Genomic DNA, 18,642 nt, shown 5'->3' on the forward strand with positions numbered 1-18,642 from the left:
TTTATACACGTTAATAGAGAGAGCCTGACACGCATAATGGTACTTAATCAGTGAAATTATTTTCGCTCGCAAGGAGACATGATCCAGTTGTTGTTCTAGATCACATTTCAGATTTAATGATAGAAAATTGGCATTTCAGACGCCCGCGATTTTGACACTCAAATCCCCGGGTCACTTGTTTCCACCTGCGATGGATAGCCTCGCATTTATAGGTGCCGGTGACATAATTAAATTATATTTAGAGATGGCGGGTTATGATAGTGCAATTCAAAGTCCAGACTCATTGCTCCGTGTGGCCAGAGGTAGGCTAATCCTCTTTACAGGTGTGAGGTACTGAATTGAAGCGGCCCTCCCGAATTCGCCACGACAACCGTCAATTATTTGTTGCTTAAACAGTGACGTTCGCCACTGGCTTCCACACACCGACCAACGACGTGTTTGATAATTCACCTCGTAAGCGAAGTGAAGTGGCTCTGAAATCATGGTGAGAAAAGAGAAATTCCGTGTGTCTTGTAATAGAAAACACATGTCTCAATGACCACAGGCCGCACAGCTGTGGAGACGCGCTCGGAAATGCCTAACAGGTGTTCTTGTTCCATCTCCCGTTAGCGCGTGTTGACCGTAATCCTTTTTATAAATTATTGCCATCCATCAGTGTTTATGACAATTACATAATAGCCACTAATCAGACATAAGCCCAACACAGAAGGATGGCTGCAGCTTTAGTAAATTCGTCTTCATATATACACTGAATGGTCTATCGTGAAACAGAACTTCCAACATAGCCTGTACACTTTTATGTGATTTAAAGTCTAGGTCTGCTGGGTCAACACTCAGGGGTGAACTTGGAAGTGGTCTAATATTCGCAGCTAATAATTCAAAACAAGTGTGCCTGCCCGCCCTCTCCCCGAGCATTGCTATACTTTGTTGTGTTTAACATTATTGGAATAACTGTGTTTTATCTCTAACTTTGGTTTCCCCCTTCCTTCCTTTATAATGTTTCGCAGAGAAGACGTTGAGAAAGTTGCCCGATCGTAAAACTGTGTCATAGTGTTTGTATAGGCTATATAATATAGGACAAAATACGTAAAATGAACAGACTTAAACCATATTTACCATATGCAGATATATGCAACATAGACAAAACTACAATTAACACGATATTAAATTACGTTTTAATTTTTTTTGTCATCAGTTATTTGGGGTTGTTGGATAATGAAATTGTAGAATAGTTCAGAAGTTCGAGTTTTAAGTCGATAAAGTAAAAGTGGTCCCAGATAATTGCGTATGTCCGTATGCGACCCTATACGGACAAATTAAACGTATCATACAGCAAGTAGGCTACTACTTGGATCCGTGAAAAGTTTCTGTAGGCCTGTTCAACAAGTAGACAAACGCAGTATTTCAAATCCACTTTAAAAATAAATTCCATTTTATTAGAGTCTGGTAGCCCCGGTCAATCCTTCAAGCGTTTTGTTTATGATGCAGTTTATGGCCTGCAAAATGTACTGCAAAATTGAAAGTGGAAAACAAAGCTTGAACAAAAACTTTGTGTCATTTTAGATTAGGCCTAAGCCATGTTAAACTTTTTAATTTCCTTTACAATATAACCATAACCTAATATGCGTCTTCACATCATTAATAATAAAGTCTCGATTCATGCGTTGAAATGTAAAAAAAAAAAAATCATAATCCATAGATTAACGAATATTCACAAACCCCAAAACCCTCACTTTTCACAACAATGTCCAATCTCAGTTTTAGTAAAAGAATGACATTTTCTAGTGGGCTGTAGCATATTTTTAGGGTGAACCTCATAGTTATTGAAAACTGAACTTGCCATTACATAAAACTCCCATCTTTGAATGATTTGGTTTCATTGTTTGCTTTTCTGAAATGTGGTGGAGTGTTCACAAATAGGAAAAAAGCCATCTTTGGTTTGTCTTTATCTTAATGAATGCAGGCAGAGGTGCATTATAAGCCTTTTTTTTGTTTCGGTCAAATATATGCTATACCATGCCATGGATGTCATTTTGAAATTGACTATGCTTTAAAAATGGTGTCCATTGGGATAAATGTGTACCTTAATGTATAGGATAGGTAATTTCAGGTAAGATGTGGGAACAAAACTCAACAGTTCAGTACAAATTTCTCCATGCAGCCAGATCAATCTTTCAAATGTGGTGGAAAAACCTTCAGACAAGGGAATTGGTCTGCTTTTCACACCAGACCTCTGTCATTGACAAAAGCTACATTTATTATTTCCATGTATGGAAGTAAAAATAACCCTTGCATACAGCATTTTCCTAGATCTATTGTACATTATCCCATTTTTATATATTCAAGTAAAGTTCCAACGACTAGGCTTTGTAATGCCATAGGACACTATACCTCAACACTAACGGAAGCAAACCAAACATGGTCCTATTTATCATGATTAGCAAGACAGTATCCATACATCCTTGAATGCAAACCCATAAAAACATGGATAATTTGAATTAGTGGATTTCTTACCCGATCGTCCCTGCTATAAAGCTGCCAGAACTGCACCCAAGGTGTGGATCATGCTGTGTAACTTGTACAGGTTTCACACCAAATGTTTATAGTGGTCGTACACACTTTGATCACATTGCGGGAGTGGCTGTACAAAGACTAAAAAAGACATGGCTGTCCTAGTCTCACCTTAAGTAAAGTAGCCTATTTGACATCACAAAACCTAAAACTTGAATTGAATACGTGTTAAATTGAAATAGTTGTGTTCATGTGTGTTGTTACTATTTCATTATTTCTTTCTTGCGCTTTAGAGTAGAAATCAATGTGGTAAAATGAATGACGGAAAGTTATTGTGAGGACTGACACCTGATGCACATGTCCCCCCCCCCCCCCTTAATATGCATACATGTGTGTATCTGAGTTAATGTGTAAGTGGGAATGTGCAAATGTACAATGGACTGTGGTAGAAACTGTCATATACTATATATTCATGGTCTTTATTTAATTGTTCTGGTATTAAAATGTACCTGGTTAGTACAGAGGGTATTTGTATTCTCTTCGTCAAGATACCTGCTTGTGAAACATCACACACGGCACGCACAGTGGTCCTCTTTTGATTTTTTTTCAGTCAGTGCCTCAGGATGTTAAAGGACCAATTTCACCCTGACAGTCACCTCCACTTTGCTTTGACAGGTCCAGGTGCAAATTCCTGTCCGCTGGAAGCCAAAGGGTTCTTCTATTCTATTCTGTTAACCAGGCAGGGAAAAAGCAAACGTTCTTGGTTTGAGCTGGTTCCATATAGCAGTCAACCTGCTGTCCAGTATTTGCTACATAAATGAATATGCAACATTAGTCAAAAAATACAAGTATGTTGAACTACACTGAGAATATATTAGGTAAGGTGCTGTAAGTATATAGCCCAATTTTTGTCGTCAGCATTTTTTTAATTCCACTGGACTTGATACAACTCTGAAGGCATGATGAAATAAATATTCAATATGTCTTTTAATGCACCCAATATGTCTTTAAAAGATGCACCCTAAAACAAAGTACCAGCATGCACAGAAAACAAAGGAACTATTCATCTTCCTATATATCCTATATGTCATCATTATAAGTCTGGATTTTTCTGAATCAAAATCCACCTATAAGTTGCTCTTATCATTTGTTTTGCCAAGGTTGTAGACCAATGACAACTCTGTGCACGTTCAAATAGAAATACACAAGCACTACTTATTCATTGAGCCATAGGCATACAACCTCAAGGACTAAATCAATGCACTTTACTGACTACAACAGTGCCATGTGGACTTATGAAGCAGCGTAAAATATTCAACACGACATAGCACTTTAGTGCAGGATTTGTTCAGGTTTCAGACGTAGGCTGCAAATTAGATGCAGACAATAGCTGAGTAAATCAGACATAGTTTACAACACAGGTGTCCGCTCCAGACACAAATAAATATGAAAACATAGACACACGCGCTCTCTGAGCAAAACGCCCCCTAACCTTTAACCCCGCTGTGTCTTAGCGACGGGGACGCGTCATTGAGACTGGTCCATCTGCCTGGCCATTGTTAAAACATTTGGATGATTTTGCCCCACATATTTATCAATCACAGAGTTGACCTATATTCGAACATACCTCCAAGTTACACTCGTCAACGATCTAAGAAACGACACATTTTCCATCAAGAGAGAAGATACATTGTTTCGTGTAGATTCCCTTTACAGTGGTACAAGCCTGGCTGCAGCTAAGCAGTGAATATGGCGTCCGGTTGCTTAGCGCTGGTTCAATCTGATTAGCCGTGTTGCTTCATAGACAAACCATCGGAACAGTTGTTGCTCACTCTAGTTTAAGGAATACATTTTTACCTGCATATTTCTGTAAACATGTCGGACTCCGAAGAAGAGAGTCAAGATCGACAGCTCAAAATTGTGGTAATCGGGGACGGAGCGTCTGGAAAGGTAGGGTGATTTTCAGATTTGAGGATGATGGTTTAGCTAGCTTGGTCCCTAGCTTGCATAGCTGAATTGCTAACGTCAGCTTTCTAACCTTATCAAGTTAACATTAACAGCTAGCTAACTTTGCAGGCCATCGTTGTCTATTTATTTACCTGCTTTGGTTAGTTAAATACCAGAAGGGAGATGTATAGGAAAATACTGAAAGTCGTCGTTTACTAAGCGTTCATCCTGAACTAAGAACATAACAACTTGTAAAATAGCGTTTCATGCATGATTTTTAGCTTGTCGTTTCGCTATCAAAGCAATTCATTTCAGACATCTACATAACTTAAATGCTAACTAGCATTAAAAGTAACACCGAACGATAAGAAGCGAATAACTCCCAACAAAGATAGATAGTACCGTCGGCTCTGGCGTCTGTTATTTCATCGACGTTTAGGTCCCAGACTTGCTGACATTATGTTAGCTTTCTTAGGTTGTTACCTGCAGAAGCAAAGTAACAGTATAAACCAGTATTTCCATCACATCTAGCCCAAACATTTGTATGTCAAAATGACACCATGTATTACCCCATTTCTATTTATTAATGTTCTTGATTGAAAGTCATGGTAATGTCAAAGTTAGGTAGGCTTTTTGCTGAATGAGGTCTTCACAGCACCAGAACAGCTTACTTGGCTAATTTTGGTATGCTGTACCTCCGTTGACACTGACAGGACGACATCCTTGCCTCTCACTTTTGATTCTTAAGCAGTGAGAGGCTTCCCATATGCTATTATGCACGGGGACATTTGTAGCTAAGTTAATGCCCTCGGGATACCACTACCTGGTCCATAGTTATATTTCATACCTGTTGTCAGTCACTCTCACACACTCAGACACTCACACACTCTCAGACACTCACACACTCTCACTCTCACACTCACACTCACACTCACACTCACACTCACACTCACACTCACACTCTCACTCTCACTCTCACTCACACACTCACACACTCAAACGCATCAGTGTTAAATTAATTAGAGACTGAATGACTTAAACAGCCCAGAAGGCCAGTTCTATGTTGTGATGCAGAAGTGTCATCACTCTTCTTCCCCTCGACACACACACGCACACATATACACACGCACGGATGCACGCACACACACGTACGTACGTATGCACGCACGCCCACACGCTCCTACAACACAAATTAGTGCATGTGGAAAGCTTTGTAGGAGTTGTATGCATAAAATACAGGCTGAATTTAAGCTTATTCAGAAGTGTTCCTTTAATATACAACATTGGGGTCTCAAATAATGAAAAGAATCAAGTCATACTGTGATCATAAAGTTACCCAAGCGCTTAATCTGTTATATTTTTCCTGACTTCATAGAAATATGCATATCTATTTAAAGCATTGGTGTAAGGTGAAAAGATTGTGAGAATACTGGCCTGTGTTATTTAGCCTCCTTGCCTGCGTTTGGATAGATCCAAATGTAGACATTGCTGATCGTGTGACGGATGAATTTTCTTGGCCAACTTTTCAGCTTTTTGTTGATTTATCTCTAAATAGGCATCTCAGTGATTGATGAGGGGGATTAAGTTAATGTATTTTGAAGGGATATTTATATAGGCCTATGCCATTTCTAAGGTAATACTGTGTGTTTAATTCTGGCTTGAATCCTTTCTTGAGTAACTGCCTTCTAAACCTATTAATTGTACCTGGCCTCTAATCCGTGTTGCATGGACGGATTTTCCTCTTGGCTTTGCAGTTGTTGTAGGATAGTATTCATCTGGGATAAAGGCAGGATAGCCTAAAGGTAATCTTAAGGGCAGGCATTTTAAACATTACTGTGAATCACTGGGTGAATAATGTGCACTGGCGGACTGACCTATGGTTTATCATATATTTTCATTAGTATTCGGCCATTAATGAGCAGAGGGATTTCTTAGTACTTAGAAAAATGTCCCATGTTGGCTGTGAGATTCTTTGTAATATTTTGTAAGCATGTGATGCATACTGCCTTTTTGACTTAGCCTATAAGTCAGAGTAGGCTGGTGTATAGCTTGAAACATAGCTGTAATGTCGGCTGATAGCTTAATGATTTCAATACACCCTTTCTTAGTCTGTATTATGAATTGTGCTTTATTGTGTGGTGCACCTTATTCCTATGTAAGAATGAAACAACAACAATTTCAGTGTTCTTCTGTTCATCAGATCCATTTTTTTTTTTATTCCAAAGGGCTTATTATTTTGGGAATTTCTGATAAAGCTTGATAATATGGCTGATATGTCCAGATGAGAGCAGACTTGCTGTCATGGATACAAAAAACTATGGCATTTTGTAGCTATGGCATTTACCCCTTTTTTATGTTTTTATATTATTTTCTTTTCTTGTCATGCGTTTGTCCACTCCGTAGAGTTGCCACTCCGTAGAGTTGCAGGGCTTGACATGGAGGTTGTGGCCTGGCTGCGATGCTACATCTTTGTGTATGAAACAGTAGGAGCCAGTCTTCAGTCCCCTGTAATGCGTCTGAGCCCCAGCCAGAGAGCACACACTTGTTTAACGAAGCATACACCAATAAGGCTCCGTATGAAATGAAACATGCCTCAATATGCTCCCGTTAAAAAGCCCACAGTATGATCGCCGTGTGCTCTAAATGATATGTTCTCCCATAGACTACCTAGTAAATTCCATGGCAACGACAGCCGAGTACGTCAGCGTTAATGGCAGCGTACCACTGAACCGCGGGTGAGGTATGTTGACTGTTGTGGCATTGCACAGGCTGCCTTTCTCATTACAACCTATCTGGAGTGACCTTGGAGGTATTCACATAATTACAACCCATTATAATTCTTATGACATTGTTTATACGCTTAGAAGAGAGCGTTTTGCAAGAGCTTCCTCAGTCTAAGGTCGCATTAAACAGCTTGAGATTCATGTCAATATTTTCATGCTCTTTGAGAGTGGAAAGAGGAGTATCACTAAAGACTGTCAGTGCCTGTGTGCTCCAGGCCCAATGGTTCTCTTCCTCTTTTTAAACCACAGCTTTGAATCAGAGTGGCTGTACTGCATGGTATTTTAATATTAAGCATTTAAGTATTTTACTTAAGCAACTGAAAGCAGTTGGGCTTAGAAATCTGAATGTGTGATCTAAATTGGTGTAATTTGATTAAGCTAAATAAACTTGTGAGCTGTGTATGGAGTTTGGTCGTGCTGCTGAGGGATTTTAGAGTTTTGCTACTAGGTTAGTTCATGAGCTTGTTTTTAAATCCCACAGCAAAAGCAGGAAGAGCAGTTTTCAGGGTATTCCACTGCGTCGATCAAAACCTACTAAGCCCTATCTCTAGTGAGCCATGTTTAGCAAAGCAGACAGGGTTGCCATGGCAATGCGGAGCCGTTTCCTTTTGAATGGCTCTCGATCCCCCCTTACGATCGAGTGTGAACACACTGCATCTATCTGAAGAGCTTTCTGACTTGTGCAACACTGCTTGTGCTTTCACTAAGACGGCCAGGCCGTACACTGAAGCAAGCAAAAATGAGTGCATTTAACATAAGAAATGTCATTCTTACCCCCACTCCCTCTTTTCCTTCCACACACACACACACACACACACACACACACACACACACACACACACACACACACGCGCACACAGATGTGCTCAGTCCGTCTCTGACACAGTACATTAACACTCCCTCCCCCCCGATCTTTCTCCACTGCTACCAGGTGTCAGCTCAGCAGTCTGAATACTTTACCTGCTTGTCTGTGCTGGACCGCTGGAAGGGGGGGTGGGGGGGGGACGACGACTACCCCCCATTCTGAACAGTCCCTGTGACTGACAACTTGTCTGCCATTTCCCCCCTTATTAATGTGAATTTGCTCAGCAAATTGCAATGGGATCGGTTTTTCTTGGCCCGTGTCGCAGGCCCTAATCCTGCCTGTGGTTGTCCATTTAGAGAGTGGCAGCACTAGTTTATGAAAGGCTGTCCACTATGCCAAGTGGAAGCCTTCAAAACTATATCTCCTTTCAGGTTAGGAATATGGAGCGCAGGCCGCGTGTGTGTGTGTGTGTGTGTGTGTGTGTGTGTGTGCCGCCCCTGTCCGAGAGAGGCAAACACAGAACTGCGCTGCCAAACTGCAGAGTGATGTGGAATTTTGCAGCTGTCATTTGTCTGTGAATGTGTCGCATAGATTGTTGCGAAGTATTACAAGAAATTAAAAACTTTAAAAAGCCTTGTAGGCTATGACGATTAGCGCCAGATGGTGGGCAGTGATGATATCGGTAATCCCTGAGAGTCAATGTAGTGAAAGGTTTAGACTGCACGGTGGCCTGCTCCACGGAACGTAACTACTTCTAAAAATGTGAAACATGAATGCTGATTACCACCAGTATTCCTCTTCTGTGATTGGGTTAGCCCTGTCCTTTCAATGTTTATAGTTTGGTGTGGATTATAATGATGCGAAACAACCATGTTAATGAAATGCGTCACCACCGTCTCTAGTAGCCTAAGTGATTGTTCGCAGGCCTTTGGAGCCTGGCAGAAGGGTGTGCTGTTTGTCTTCTTGCTCTCAATTGGCCGCTTGGCCTCGGACACAAAAGCAGCTGGTTTGTTTTTCGTGTCCCCTGCAGTCCTCACTTTGCCGCCTCCTTTTTCGCCGGTGACCCCAAGTCGAGAGCAAGCCCTGGATTACGCCAGCGTTTACATGCCCTGCTTCCAGTTGTGTGAGAGAGAGAGAGAGAGAGAGAGGGAGAGAGAGAGAGGACTAAGGGAAGGCAAGAGGGAAAACCAAGCTTCTGGAACGCCAAGACAAATGCTTTTCTCTGCCAGCGCAAGCATGTGGAATAGATTTTTGCTGTCCAGGCGAGTTACCCTGGCGTTGTTAAAAATTGTTTGGGCTACCAAGATGGCCACACCTCTCCCTGTTGCGTCAGTGACCTCTGGTGATTTTGCTTTTGCAGCCCTGTCCGTCTTGTCGCTCATTCTTCATCGGCGCTGATATCTGCCAGTGCAGGCCCGTGTATTTTCTAGTGAGCGTCCAGTGAGCAATTGTTCCGATGAACGTTCTGGTGTTTATCAAATCAGGAAATACTAATTTGTCACACTTCTGGTGTTTCTCTGAAGGGTGAAAATCCTTCAAAGAAGTATTCGTTTAATTTCCAACTACCTTCCTCTCCCTGTGGTTGTGGCTGTTGATTTGAGTGAAATTTTGTGGTATTTAATGGAAGTATTGTCTGTCTTTTCCTTCTCGCTCCTGCTCACAGAGGAGTTGAAGTGAACATTACCTGCCACTAGATGATACCAGTTTTTAGTTTTTTCTCCGCAGCTGCATAACATGATTTTTCTGGTTGCGCGGGCAGACCCGATGTGTCAGTTCTTCTCCGTGTTTATGCTAGCGCACCATTCTAAAGTTAGCTATTAGACATGCAACACTTCATTTTTCTCTCTCCCTCATCCATCAAAGTGAATTGAACTTGGCACATCAACCTAATACGGCCAATTCCCACGGACCTTGGAATATGAAATGTCTTCTTTTTTTTTTTCTTTTTTTTTTAACTCTCTTCCTCGGCGGAGGAAAAACACATAGACGGCATCACACACTTTTGTAATGTGTGGCAATTACAGAGGTGGGAGCCTGTCTGGCCACCTGCTTTTCTAATTGCTGGGGGGGGGCCATATTAAGCCCCCGCTGTCCATGTCATTTTCCGGAAAATGTCACAGGGACTCAACCTCCCACCCAGTGATCTCCACTGTCCCGGCAAACTCCCCGAACAATTTAAACAAGCTTACGGGAGACGCCTTCCCTTTTCTCTCACTGTCAGTCAGAAGCGACTGTTGGAGCCTCAGCAGTCTCACACCACACCTACCCCCCCCCCAGCATTAGACACGGACGTTAAACTTGCGAAAATGTTAACACTTGCCATTGCATATAGACTGTTAATTGCAAAGTACCGTGCCGATTAATAAGTGTGTGACGATATTTGGTTACTTTTTATGCACAGCTCCAGTTCCAAACCTTGTGTAACAAAACGTCAGTAGGCTTTCCCTTCTGGATTGCTTGATGTATCCCACTGCCAATCAGTATAGATGCACTGAGGAACATTCAGTTGATCTGGAAGTTTTCATGATTTGTAGTGTTGACTGTAACTGTCCAAGCTGTGTTTCAATCTCTCTCTCTCTTTCTGTCTGTCTGTCTGTCTCCCCTCCTCAGACATCTCTGGCCACCAGGTTTGCACAGGAGGCCTTTGGGAAACAGTACAAACAAACGATAGGCCTGGATTTCTTTCTGAAGAGAATAACCTTGCCAGGTGAGAGCACCCCCACACCCCTCTATGTTTTTCAGCACATACACTTATGCACTTGCACTCCTTATGCACTCCTTAAAACACACACACACACAGGAATGATACCGCGCTGTCTAATGTACCCTCCACACATCATAGTGCTTAGTGCTGGTTGCCCCCCCCCACACACACCCCTACACCCCTATTTTAGAGTATTTCATTTAGTTATGGCTAGAAGGATCATCAGAAATGTAATAACCCACCTCTATTAAAATATATATTTATAATATATATTTTATTTTATTGAAAATATCAATAATTAAATTTGTATTCATAAGAAAAAATAGAAGTTTAAACAGAAATATAGGCATATAGTCTTGCTTTATTGCTAGGCTAAATCCTTCAGGTTTATTTCCTTTTGACTGGGCTTGTACTGTGTGTGTGTACTCTGAGTGAATCGGATGTTTACCCTCCTCACCTCTGAGTTTGGACATGCTAAAGATGTTTTGTTGAAGGTCGCTAAAAGCTTTTCCTCCCCTCCTTCCTTGCCTTTTCTAACTCTCTCTGGCTGCCTCTGTGGTGTTTGCCGTGCCGGCCAAACGGAGGGTGTGTGTGTGTGTGTGTGTGTGTGTCTGTGTGTCTGTGTGTGTCTGTGTGTGTCTGTGTGTGTGTGTGTCTGTGTGTGTGTGTGTGTGTGTGTGTGTGTGTGTGTCTGTGTGTGTGTGTGTGTGTGTGTGTGTGTGTGTGTGTGTGTCTGTGTGTCTGTGTGTGTGTGTGTGTGTGTGTGTCTGTGTGTGTGTGTGTGTGTGTGTGTGTGTGTGTGTGTGTGTGTGTGTGTGTGTGTGTGTGTACGTGTGTACGTGCCTCTGTCTCGGTGGCTCCTTATTGTGGAGTGTCTGCCTCCACTCACTTTTATTCCCTCTGAGCGCTCTTCTCTCCAGAATAAACACCTTCCATTTTTTTTCCATCCCTCTGAAGGCAAAGGCCTGCTCCTGCCCAATGGGCCAAAACCGTGGAGATACCCTGCAGTATAAATACACAGACACACACACACACGCACACACACACACACACACACACACACACTCGCACTCACACACTCACACACACACACACACACAGCATTACATTCTTACTGTCGCCTCCCCTTACCAACCCTTCAAACTTGTTTTCAACCGATTGTTGTTTTGGATCACATAAAGCACGCTGCTTTTTTTTGTTTGTTTTCAAAGCATTTGTAAATTAGTCTGTCCTGTGATGCTCCTTAGAGTTGCACTGTAAAATAAATGCTTCTTTTACTCTCGCTCTTATCTTTAAATCCTTTCTTTCAACCATTGTGAAATTAAGATAAAATACGTTTAACTTGACACTAACACTGACGTGAGACTTCAGTAGTATAATTCCTTCAGCGCAAGTGTATTTAGTGATGTAAGTGATACAAGCATCAGTACAGTGTTTGCAACATTTAAGACAGTATTTAATTAGGGGCATTTAGATCCTTTAAATAATTTAAAATGACAGAGCGGGAAATTGCAGTTGTTAGTCCATTTGGTTAAAATTACATTGTTAGGAAAGTGGTTGATACTTACGACTTTAATTCAACTGGAAAATTGGGTCAGAAGATTGCAAACTACAATCTCCAGGAAATGTGCGTGGCACAAAAACAAAAAAAACAAAAACACAAAAAAACAAAACTATAATTCTGAATTGAAATTAGCATGAAGTTCACACATTTAATATCTTTATTTTTCTAACATAAGTCATTATCTTTAATTGCAACAAATACTTTTTCTGTGTTTTGTAGATGTAGAGGGACATTTTCTGTAGATCGTATGACTCCCTAGATGCCTTAGCTATGAAGGACCCAAATTTACCCCGATCTGAATAATAATACGTCATACTACTCCACCATTTTGTCCTGCTGATGACCTGTTCTTTATGTGCGCTGTAGTGGCAGCATGAGCTGAATTCCGACCATCCGCTGTCATGGAAATCGTCTGACATAATCGCATTTAAAACATAATTTACTTATTACTAATAATTGTCCTGACGTCTTTTTCAGAAACTTCTTGAAGCCTGTTTCATTTGGGTATTTTGGCCTGACAGCCTTGGAGCACAGTAGTAATATTGGAAGCCCTGGCTATTTTTTGACAATTGAAAAACAAACACATGGAAAGGCAGAGACATAGAAAATAAGCTTTAACCTCAAAGATGGAAAGAAAAAAAAATGGCATGTAAGGTTGACGAGCAGCATTTACCTTTTACAGATTGAGTTGTCGAATAAATAAAACATGGTATATAGGCCTATCTATTCATACAAATACTTTCATGCACTAAAAATTATGAAGACGTGTGTGTGTTTGTGTGTGTGTGCCTGCACACACGTGAAAGATTCATAAAGGCTCCTTAGCAGTCTTGTGAATGTAGCTTTACATGGCCTGTGTATAGTCTAGATGTAGTCAGTGTGAACCTTTTGGATTTCCTTCCTTGGTTAAGTGCGAGTGTCGGGCTCTGCCTGACCATCCGTGTCCAACCGCGTTTAAAACCCCGAATCCCCACCAGCGCCTCAGAGCGGACCCCTCCGCGCTCAACCAGTGGGCTTTTTAAACAGCTCTGTCACTTTTAGAAATGAAAACAAAATTCCTCTCTTTTTCAAGAAAAAAAGTATTTAAAAAATAGTATTTAAAAATAGTAATAATGACTTTTTCTCTCTCTCTCTCCTTCTTGCTCTTCCTCAAATAAGGAATGGAGCTGTTTTTTCTGTCCCCCCGCCCTGTGCCTCTTATTTTGTGCTTAATTATGCCTATTTTTCTTAACACCACATATATTTCCTCTCACTCTCTCTGCCCTGGCATGGCTCAGCACAATGCAAACAGCAGTCACCAGGCTAAGAAGAGTGTGTGTGTGTGTGTGTGTGTGTGTGTGTGTGTGTGTGTGTGTGTGTGTGTGTGTGTGTGTGTGTGGGGGGGGGTCGGTGGGGGTGCGAAGTGGAACTATGTGAATGTGCAGAGTTGGAGGATAGCATACCTGCTGTGTTCTTCCCAGTCAGTCCCCCTTGCTGAATATTATTGGATGCCGCTCTTGGAATGGTGGCCTTGCTGGGATATAGGAAACAGCCGGACTGAAAGATTGATTTTTTTGATTTATTGTTTCCAATCTCCGCTTGACGCGAGGCACGCGCTTAAGCGGGGTAAAAGCTCTGTGTCCTCCTCGCCTGACGTCCGAGGCAAACACACTCTGTGCTCTTCGCTGCCAGCGAGCTGAGCTGTGCTGAAGGCTGAACCACGACAGGGGGAATCACCTTTGAATACCTTTACAGAAGTAAGAGCCCAGCATCTGTGTCTGCCCTGGTCTGTCTGTTTAACAGACGGCCTCTCTCTTGTCTCCACGCAGGCAATCTCAATGTGACTCTGCAGGTGTGGGACATCGGAGGACAGACGATCGGAGGAAAAATGCTGGATAAGTACATCTATGGCGCTCAGGTATCAGTGGCTGTTCTCACACACACACCCTCACACACCCTCACACACATTCACACACATTCACACACCCTCACACACATTCACACACATTCACACACACACACACACACACATTCTCTCTCACACACACACACACACACACACACACACACACACACACACACACACACACTCTCTCACACACACCAACAGGCAGCGCTTTCCCAAACATACACACTGGCACTCGAGATGTGTGGTCCGCTCTTGTTTATTTACCATTATTTTTCCTCAAGCTCTGAGCATTCTGTGACTGCTTTACAATCTAGCAGTGTTTCCCCAGCAAGCTTGGGGGTTAACAAGCTTCAGTAATAATATTAGTGCACAGGCCTGATTCCAAGTTTATAGGCTAGCTGTTAATGCAGCTTATGTATGAGGGGCGGTCAAACACTCAGTGTGTCAATATATCTCTCCCCCTCCACCAATCTCTCTCTCTCTCCCTCAAACTCTTTTCAGACTGAATCACTTGTTCAGTGTGCCATTCTCTCTCTCTTGCTCTCCCCCTCTCTCTCACACACACACACACACACACACACACTCTCTCTTTCTGTCTCAGTCTTTCTCCTTCCCTCTTCAATATACCTGTCTCAGCTTCTCTCAATCTGCCCTTCTCTTTATTTGTCTCAATTCATCACTCTTTCCCTTGGTTCGCTCCTTTCCTGCCATCTTCCTGTTTTCATTAGCGCAGCTAGCAGAGTGGTCTTTTCAGCCTGAGCGTAGTCTCTCCTCTCATCAGTCAGACAGTCCCACAGCTCGCTCTGTTAGGCTACTGATCCTCACATAATTTATGTGCAGCCCTGTCAGCTCTACCTGTGTGTGTGTGTGTGTGTGTGTGTGTGTGTGTGTGTGTGTGTGTGTGTGTGTGTGTGTGTGGGTGGAGGTGGAGGTGGAGGTGGAGGTGGAGGTGGGTATTCTCTGCCACTCAGGCAGTGTGTGTTCAGGGCAGCGAAATCTTCAGGCTGTTTCGGACACTAGTGCCCCCTGCTGCCTGCTCTAGCTGGCAAAGCACTACGTCACGTCACGTTAACATCCCTCTTTGACACACACATGCCCTCTCCTTTCAGTATATACTATTAGAAGTGACAGGACTAGAGCTGCAAGGAAGCTCCAGAAAGCAGACATACTGACTACAATCCGATAGTGTAGGCTGCTCTGGAGAAGGTATCCAGTGAAATAAATACATAATGTATATTTGTGAATGTGTTCAAATCCCAGTCTCTGTAAAAAGATTGTTCTATCTGTCTGTTAAGGCTGAATTATTAGTAAAGTGTTATTAAGTGTGAATGTGATCTTTACCGGATAAATGTGATCATAAATTCATTTATGTGATCAGAAAATGCATAAATGTGAACATAAATGGATACATGTGATCATAAATGGATACATGTGATCAGAAAATGCATAAATGTGAACATAAATGGATACATGTGATCATAAATGGATACATGTGATCATAAATGGATACATGTGATCATAAATGGATACATGTGATCATATATGGATACATGTGATCATAAATGGATACATGTGATCATAAATGGAAACATGTGATCATAAATGGATACATGTGATCATAAATGCATACATGTGATCATAAATGGATACATGTGATCATAAATGGATACATGTGATCATAAATGGATACATGTGATCATAAATGGATACATGTGATCATAAATGGATACATGTGATCATAAATGGATACATGTGATCATAAATGGATACATGTGATCATGAATGGATACATGTGATCATAAATGGAAACATGTGATCATAAATGGATACATGTGATCATAAATGGATACATGTGATCATAAATGGATACATGTGATCATGAATGGATACATGTGATCATAAATGGAAACATGTGATCATAAATGGATACATGTGATCATAAATGGATACATGTGATCATAAATGCATACATGTGATCATAAATGGATACATGTGATCATAAATGGATACATGTGATCATAAATGGAAACATGTGATCATAAATGGAAACATGTGATCATAAATGGATACATGTGATCATAAATGGATACATGTGATCAGAAAATGCATAAATGTGATCATAAATGTATAAATGTGATCATAAATGTATAAATGTGATCATAAATGGATACATGTGATCATAAATGGAAACATGTGATCATAAATGGATACATGTGATCATAAATGGATACATGTGATCATAAATGGATACATAAATGGATACATGTGATCATAAATGGATACATAAATGGATACATGTGATCATAAATGGATACATGTGATCATAAATGGATACATGTGATCATAAATGGATACATAAATGGATACATGTGATCATAAATGGATACATAAATGGATACATGTGATCATAAATGGATACATAAATGGATACATGTGATCATAAATGGATACATGTGATCAGTGATCATAAATGGAAACATGTGATCATAAATGTGATCATAAATGGATACATAAATGGATACATGTGATCATAAATGGATACATAAATGGATACATGTGATCATAAATGTATAAATGGATACATAAATGGATACATAAATGGATACATGTGATCATAAATGGATACATGTGATCAGTGATCATAAATGGATACATGTGATCATAAATGGATACATGTGATCAGTGATCATAAATGGATACATGTGATCAGTGATCATAAATGGATACATGTGATCATAAATGGATACATGTGATCATAAATGGATACATGTGATCATGTCGGCACGTGTGTGTCTCTCTGTGTGCTCTCTGACAGGGTGTGCTGCTGGTGTATGACATCACCAACTACCAGAGCTTTGAGAACCTGGAGGACTGGTACGGCATGGTGAAGAAGGTCAACGAAGAGGCCGAGGTCCAGCCCATCGTGGCGCTGGTGGGGAATAAAAGTGAGTCGGACCCACACTGTGTGTGTGTGTGTGTGTGTGTGTGTGTGTGTGTGTGTGTGTGTGTGTGTGTGTGTGTGTTAGGGCGTCTTCAGAGGCCGAGGTGGGGAATAAAAGTGAGTCGTACCCCCGCTGCTCTTAGCTGGTAGCGCAAAGTGCTAACAACACTAAGATCGTGGAGTTTGATACCTTGTGAACATTCATAGACAGTATGTATATGTATATTTAAATGTATATGACTTGCTAAGTTCACCAAATGCCCTTTGTTTGCCCCTTGAGAGACGTGAGGGAGGCCCAGCCCTCAAAACGTGCTTGTCAGGGATCCAGAGTTTTCCCACCAAATACTGCACTTAGTCGAAATGCATTCATACACTTTAATTTAGAAACTTCCATTGTGCTTTCCCCATGTACTTCCCAGGCGTAGTCTCTTGAGTGACAGCTGGCATCCATAGACACTACAGTCACTAGTGTTGACAAGTGTTGACACAAGCTGTGCAAGTAGGCTGGGATACTCTGAGATGTGGCCATGCACTCATTGTTGCATTTATTACACTGGGTAGCGCTCTTGTCCAGCCATAAACAGGCAAACACCCAGAGTGGTCTAAGATGTTCTCTCCCAGTTTATAGGAGCTTCCTCCTAATGGCCTGAATCGGAGTTGGAGCGTTTGTTTAGAGCTTTTGGGCAACAACTGTGTCCGTGTGTTAACATACCTTTGCAGTGTGTGTGTGTTTTTAAAAGCTGTCGACGTGGTGTGTGAGAGTGGGCTCCGCGCAGGCCCTGCTAGTGCGTTCCCTGATGCGAGGAGGAGATATGGCGCTTGATTCATGAGAAGCCAGCACCTTGGCAACGTTGCGCCCAAACAGAGGGGGCTGTAAAAATCAAGGCGTTGCGTGGGAGTGATGATTTAACATCCTTAGTATGGGGTGGGGGTGTGTAAGTGTGCGTGTGTGTGTGTGAGAGAGAGCCCCACACAAACACACACACACACACACACACACATTTAGCATCTCTTATCTCCCTCGTTCTCTTGGCTTTGTCTGACCGCGGCCTAGCCAGCTATGCATCAGCAGTCTGAGGCCAGAGGATAAGCAGACTCCTCTTCTCTCTCTCTCTCTCTCTCTCTCTCTCTCTCTTCCTCCCTCCCTCCTTCCCTCCCTCTCTCACCCTGCCGTCACAATAAAGACAATAAAGACTATTCTAAACCTGATTGTTCAAATCCTTGATTGTGATTGGCTAAAAGCCGTTGTAAAATCCAGCATTACCTTACAATTTGACCTGATTACATTCCATATTACTGCGCAGCGAATGGCAAGGCATTCATACAGCGCATTTCATACCCAGTGTTCCATCTGGCTGTTGCGTTGCTTCAAGGGTTGCGTGGCAACGATTTATTTAGGAACTATAATTTTTAGTGGCGGAAGAATGACGGTTTATCATTAAACTATTGTTTCTTAAATTGAATTGTCTTTATTTATGAAACCATATCAAATATGTGTA

General features: G+C 41.7%; 1 protein-coding gene across 1 annotated transcript in view; it reads left to right on the plus strand.

Moving 5' to 3' along the window:
- Positions 1-4,342: 4,342 nt before the first annotated feature.
- rab28 (RAB28, member RAS oncogene family) overlaps positions 4,343-18,642 on the plus strand; it is a gene marked incomplete at its 3' end in the record, with an annotated part of 33,663 nt that continues 19,363 nt past the window's right edge. Inside the window, exons 1-4 of the mRNA XM_080844083.1 lie at positions 4,343-4,461; positions 10,657-10,753; positions 14,123-14,211; positions 17,018-17,147. Of these exons, the coding sequence (XP_080700209.1) occupies positions 4,387-4,461; positions 10,657-10,753; positions 14,123-14,211; positions 17,018-17,147 (391 nt within the window). The 5' untranslated portion in view covers positions 4,343-4,386. The remainder of the gene's footprint in view (positions 4,462-10,656; positions 10,754-14,122; positions 14,212-17,017; positions 17,148-18,642) is intronic.

This window comes from Sprattus sprattus (genome assembly GCF_963457725.1).
Source record: "Sprattus sprattus genome assembly, chromosome: 8".
In the NCBI taxonomy this organism is placed as follows: Eukaryota; Metazoa; Chordata; class Actinopteri; order Clupeiformes; family Clupeidae; genus Sprattus; species Sprattus sprattus.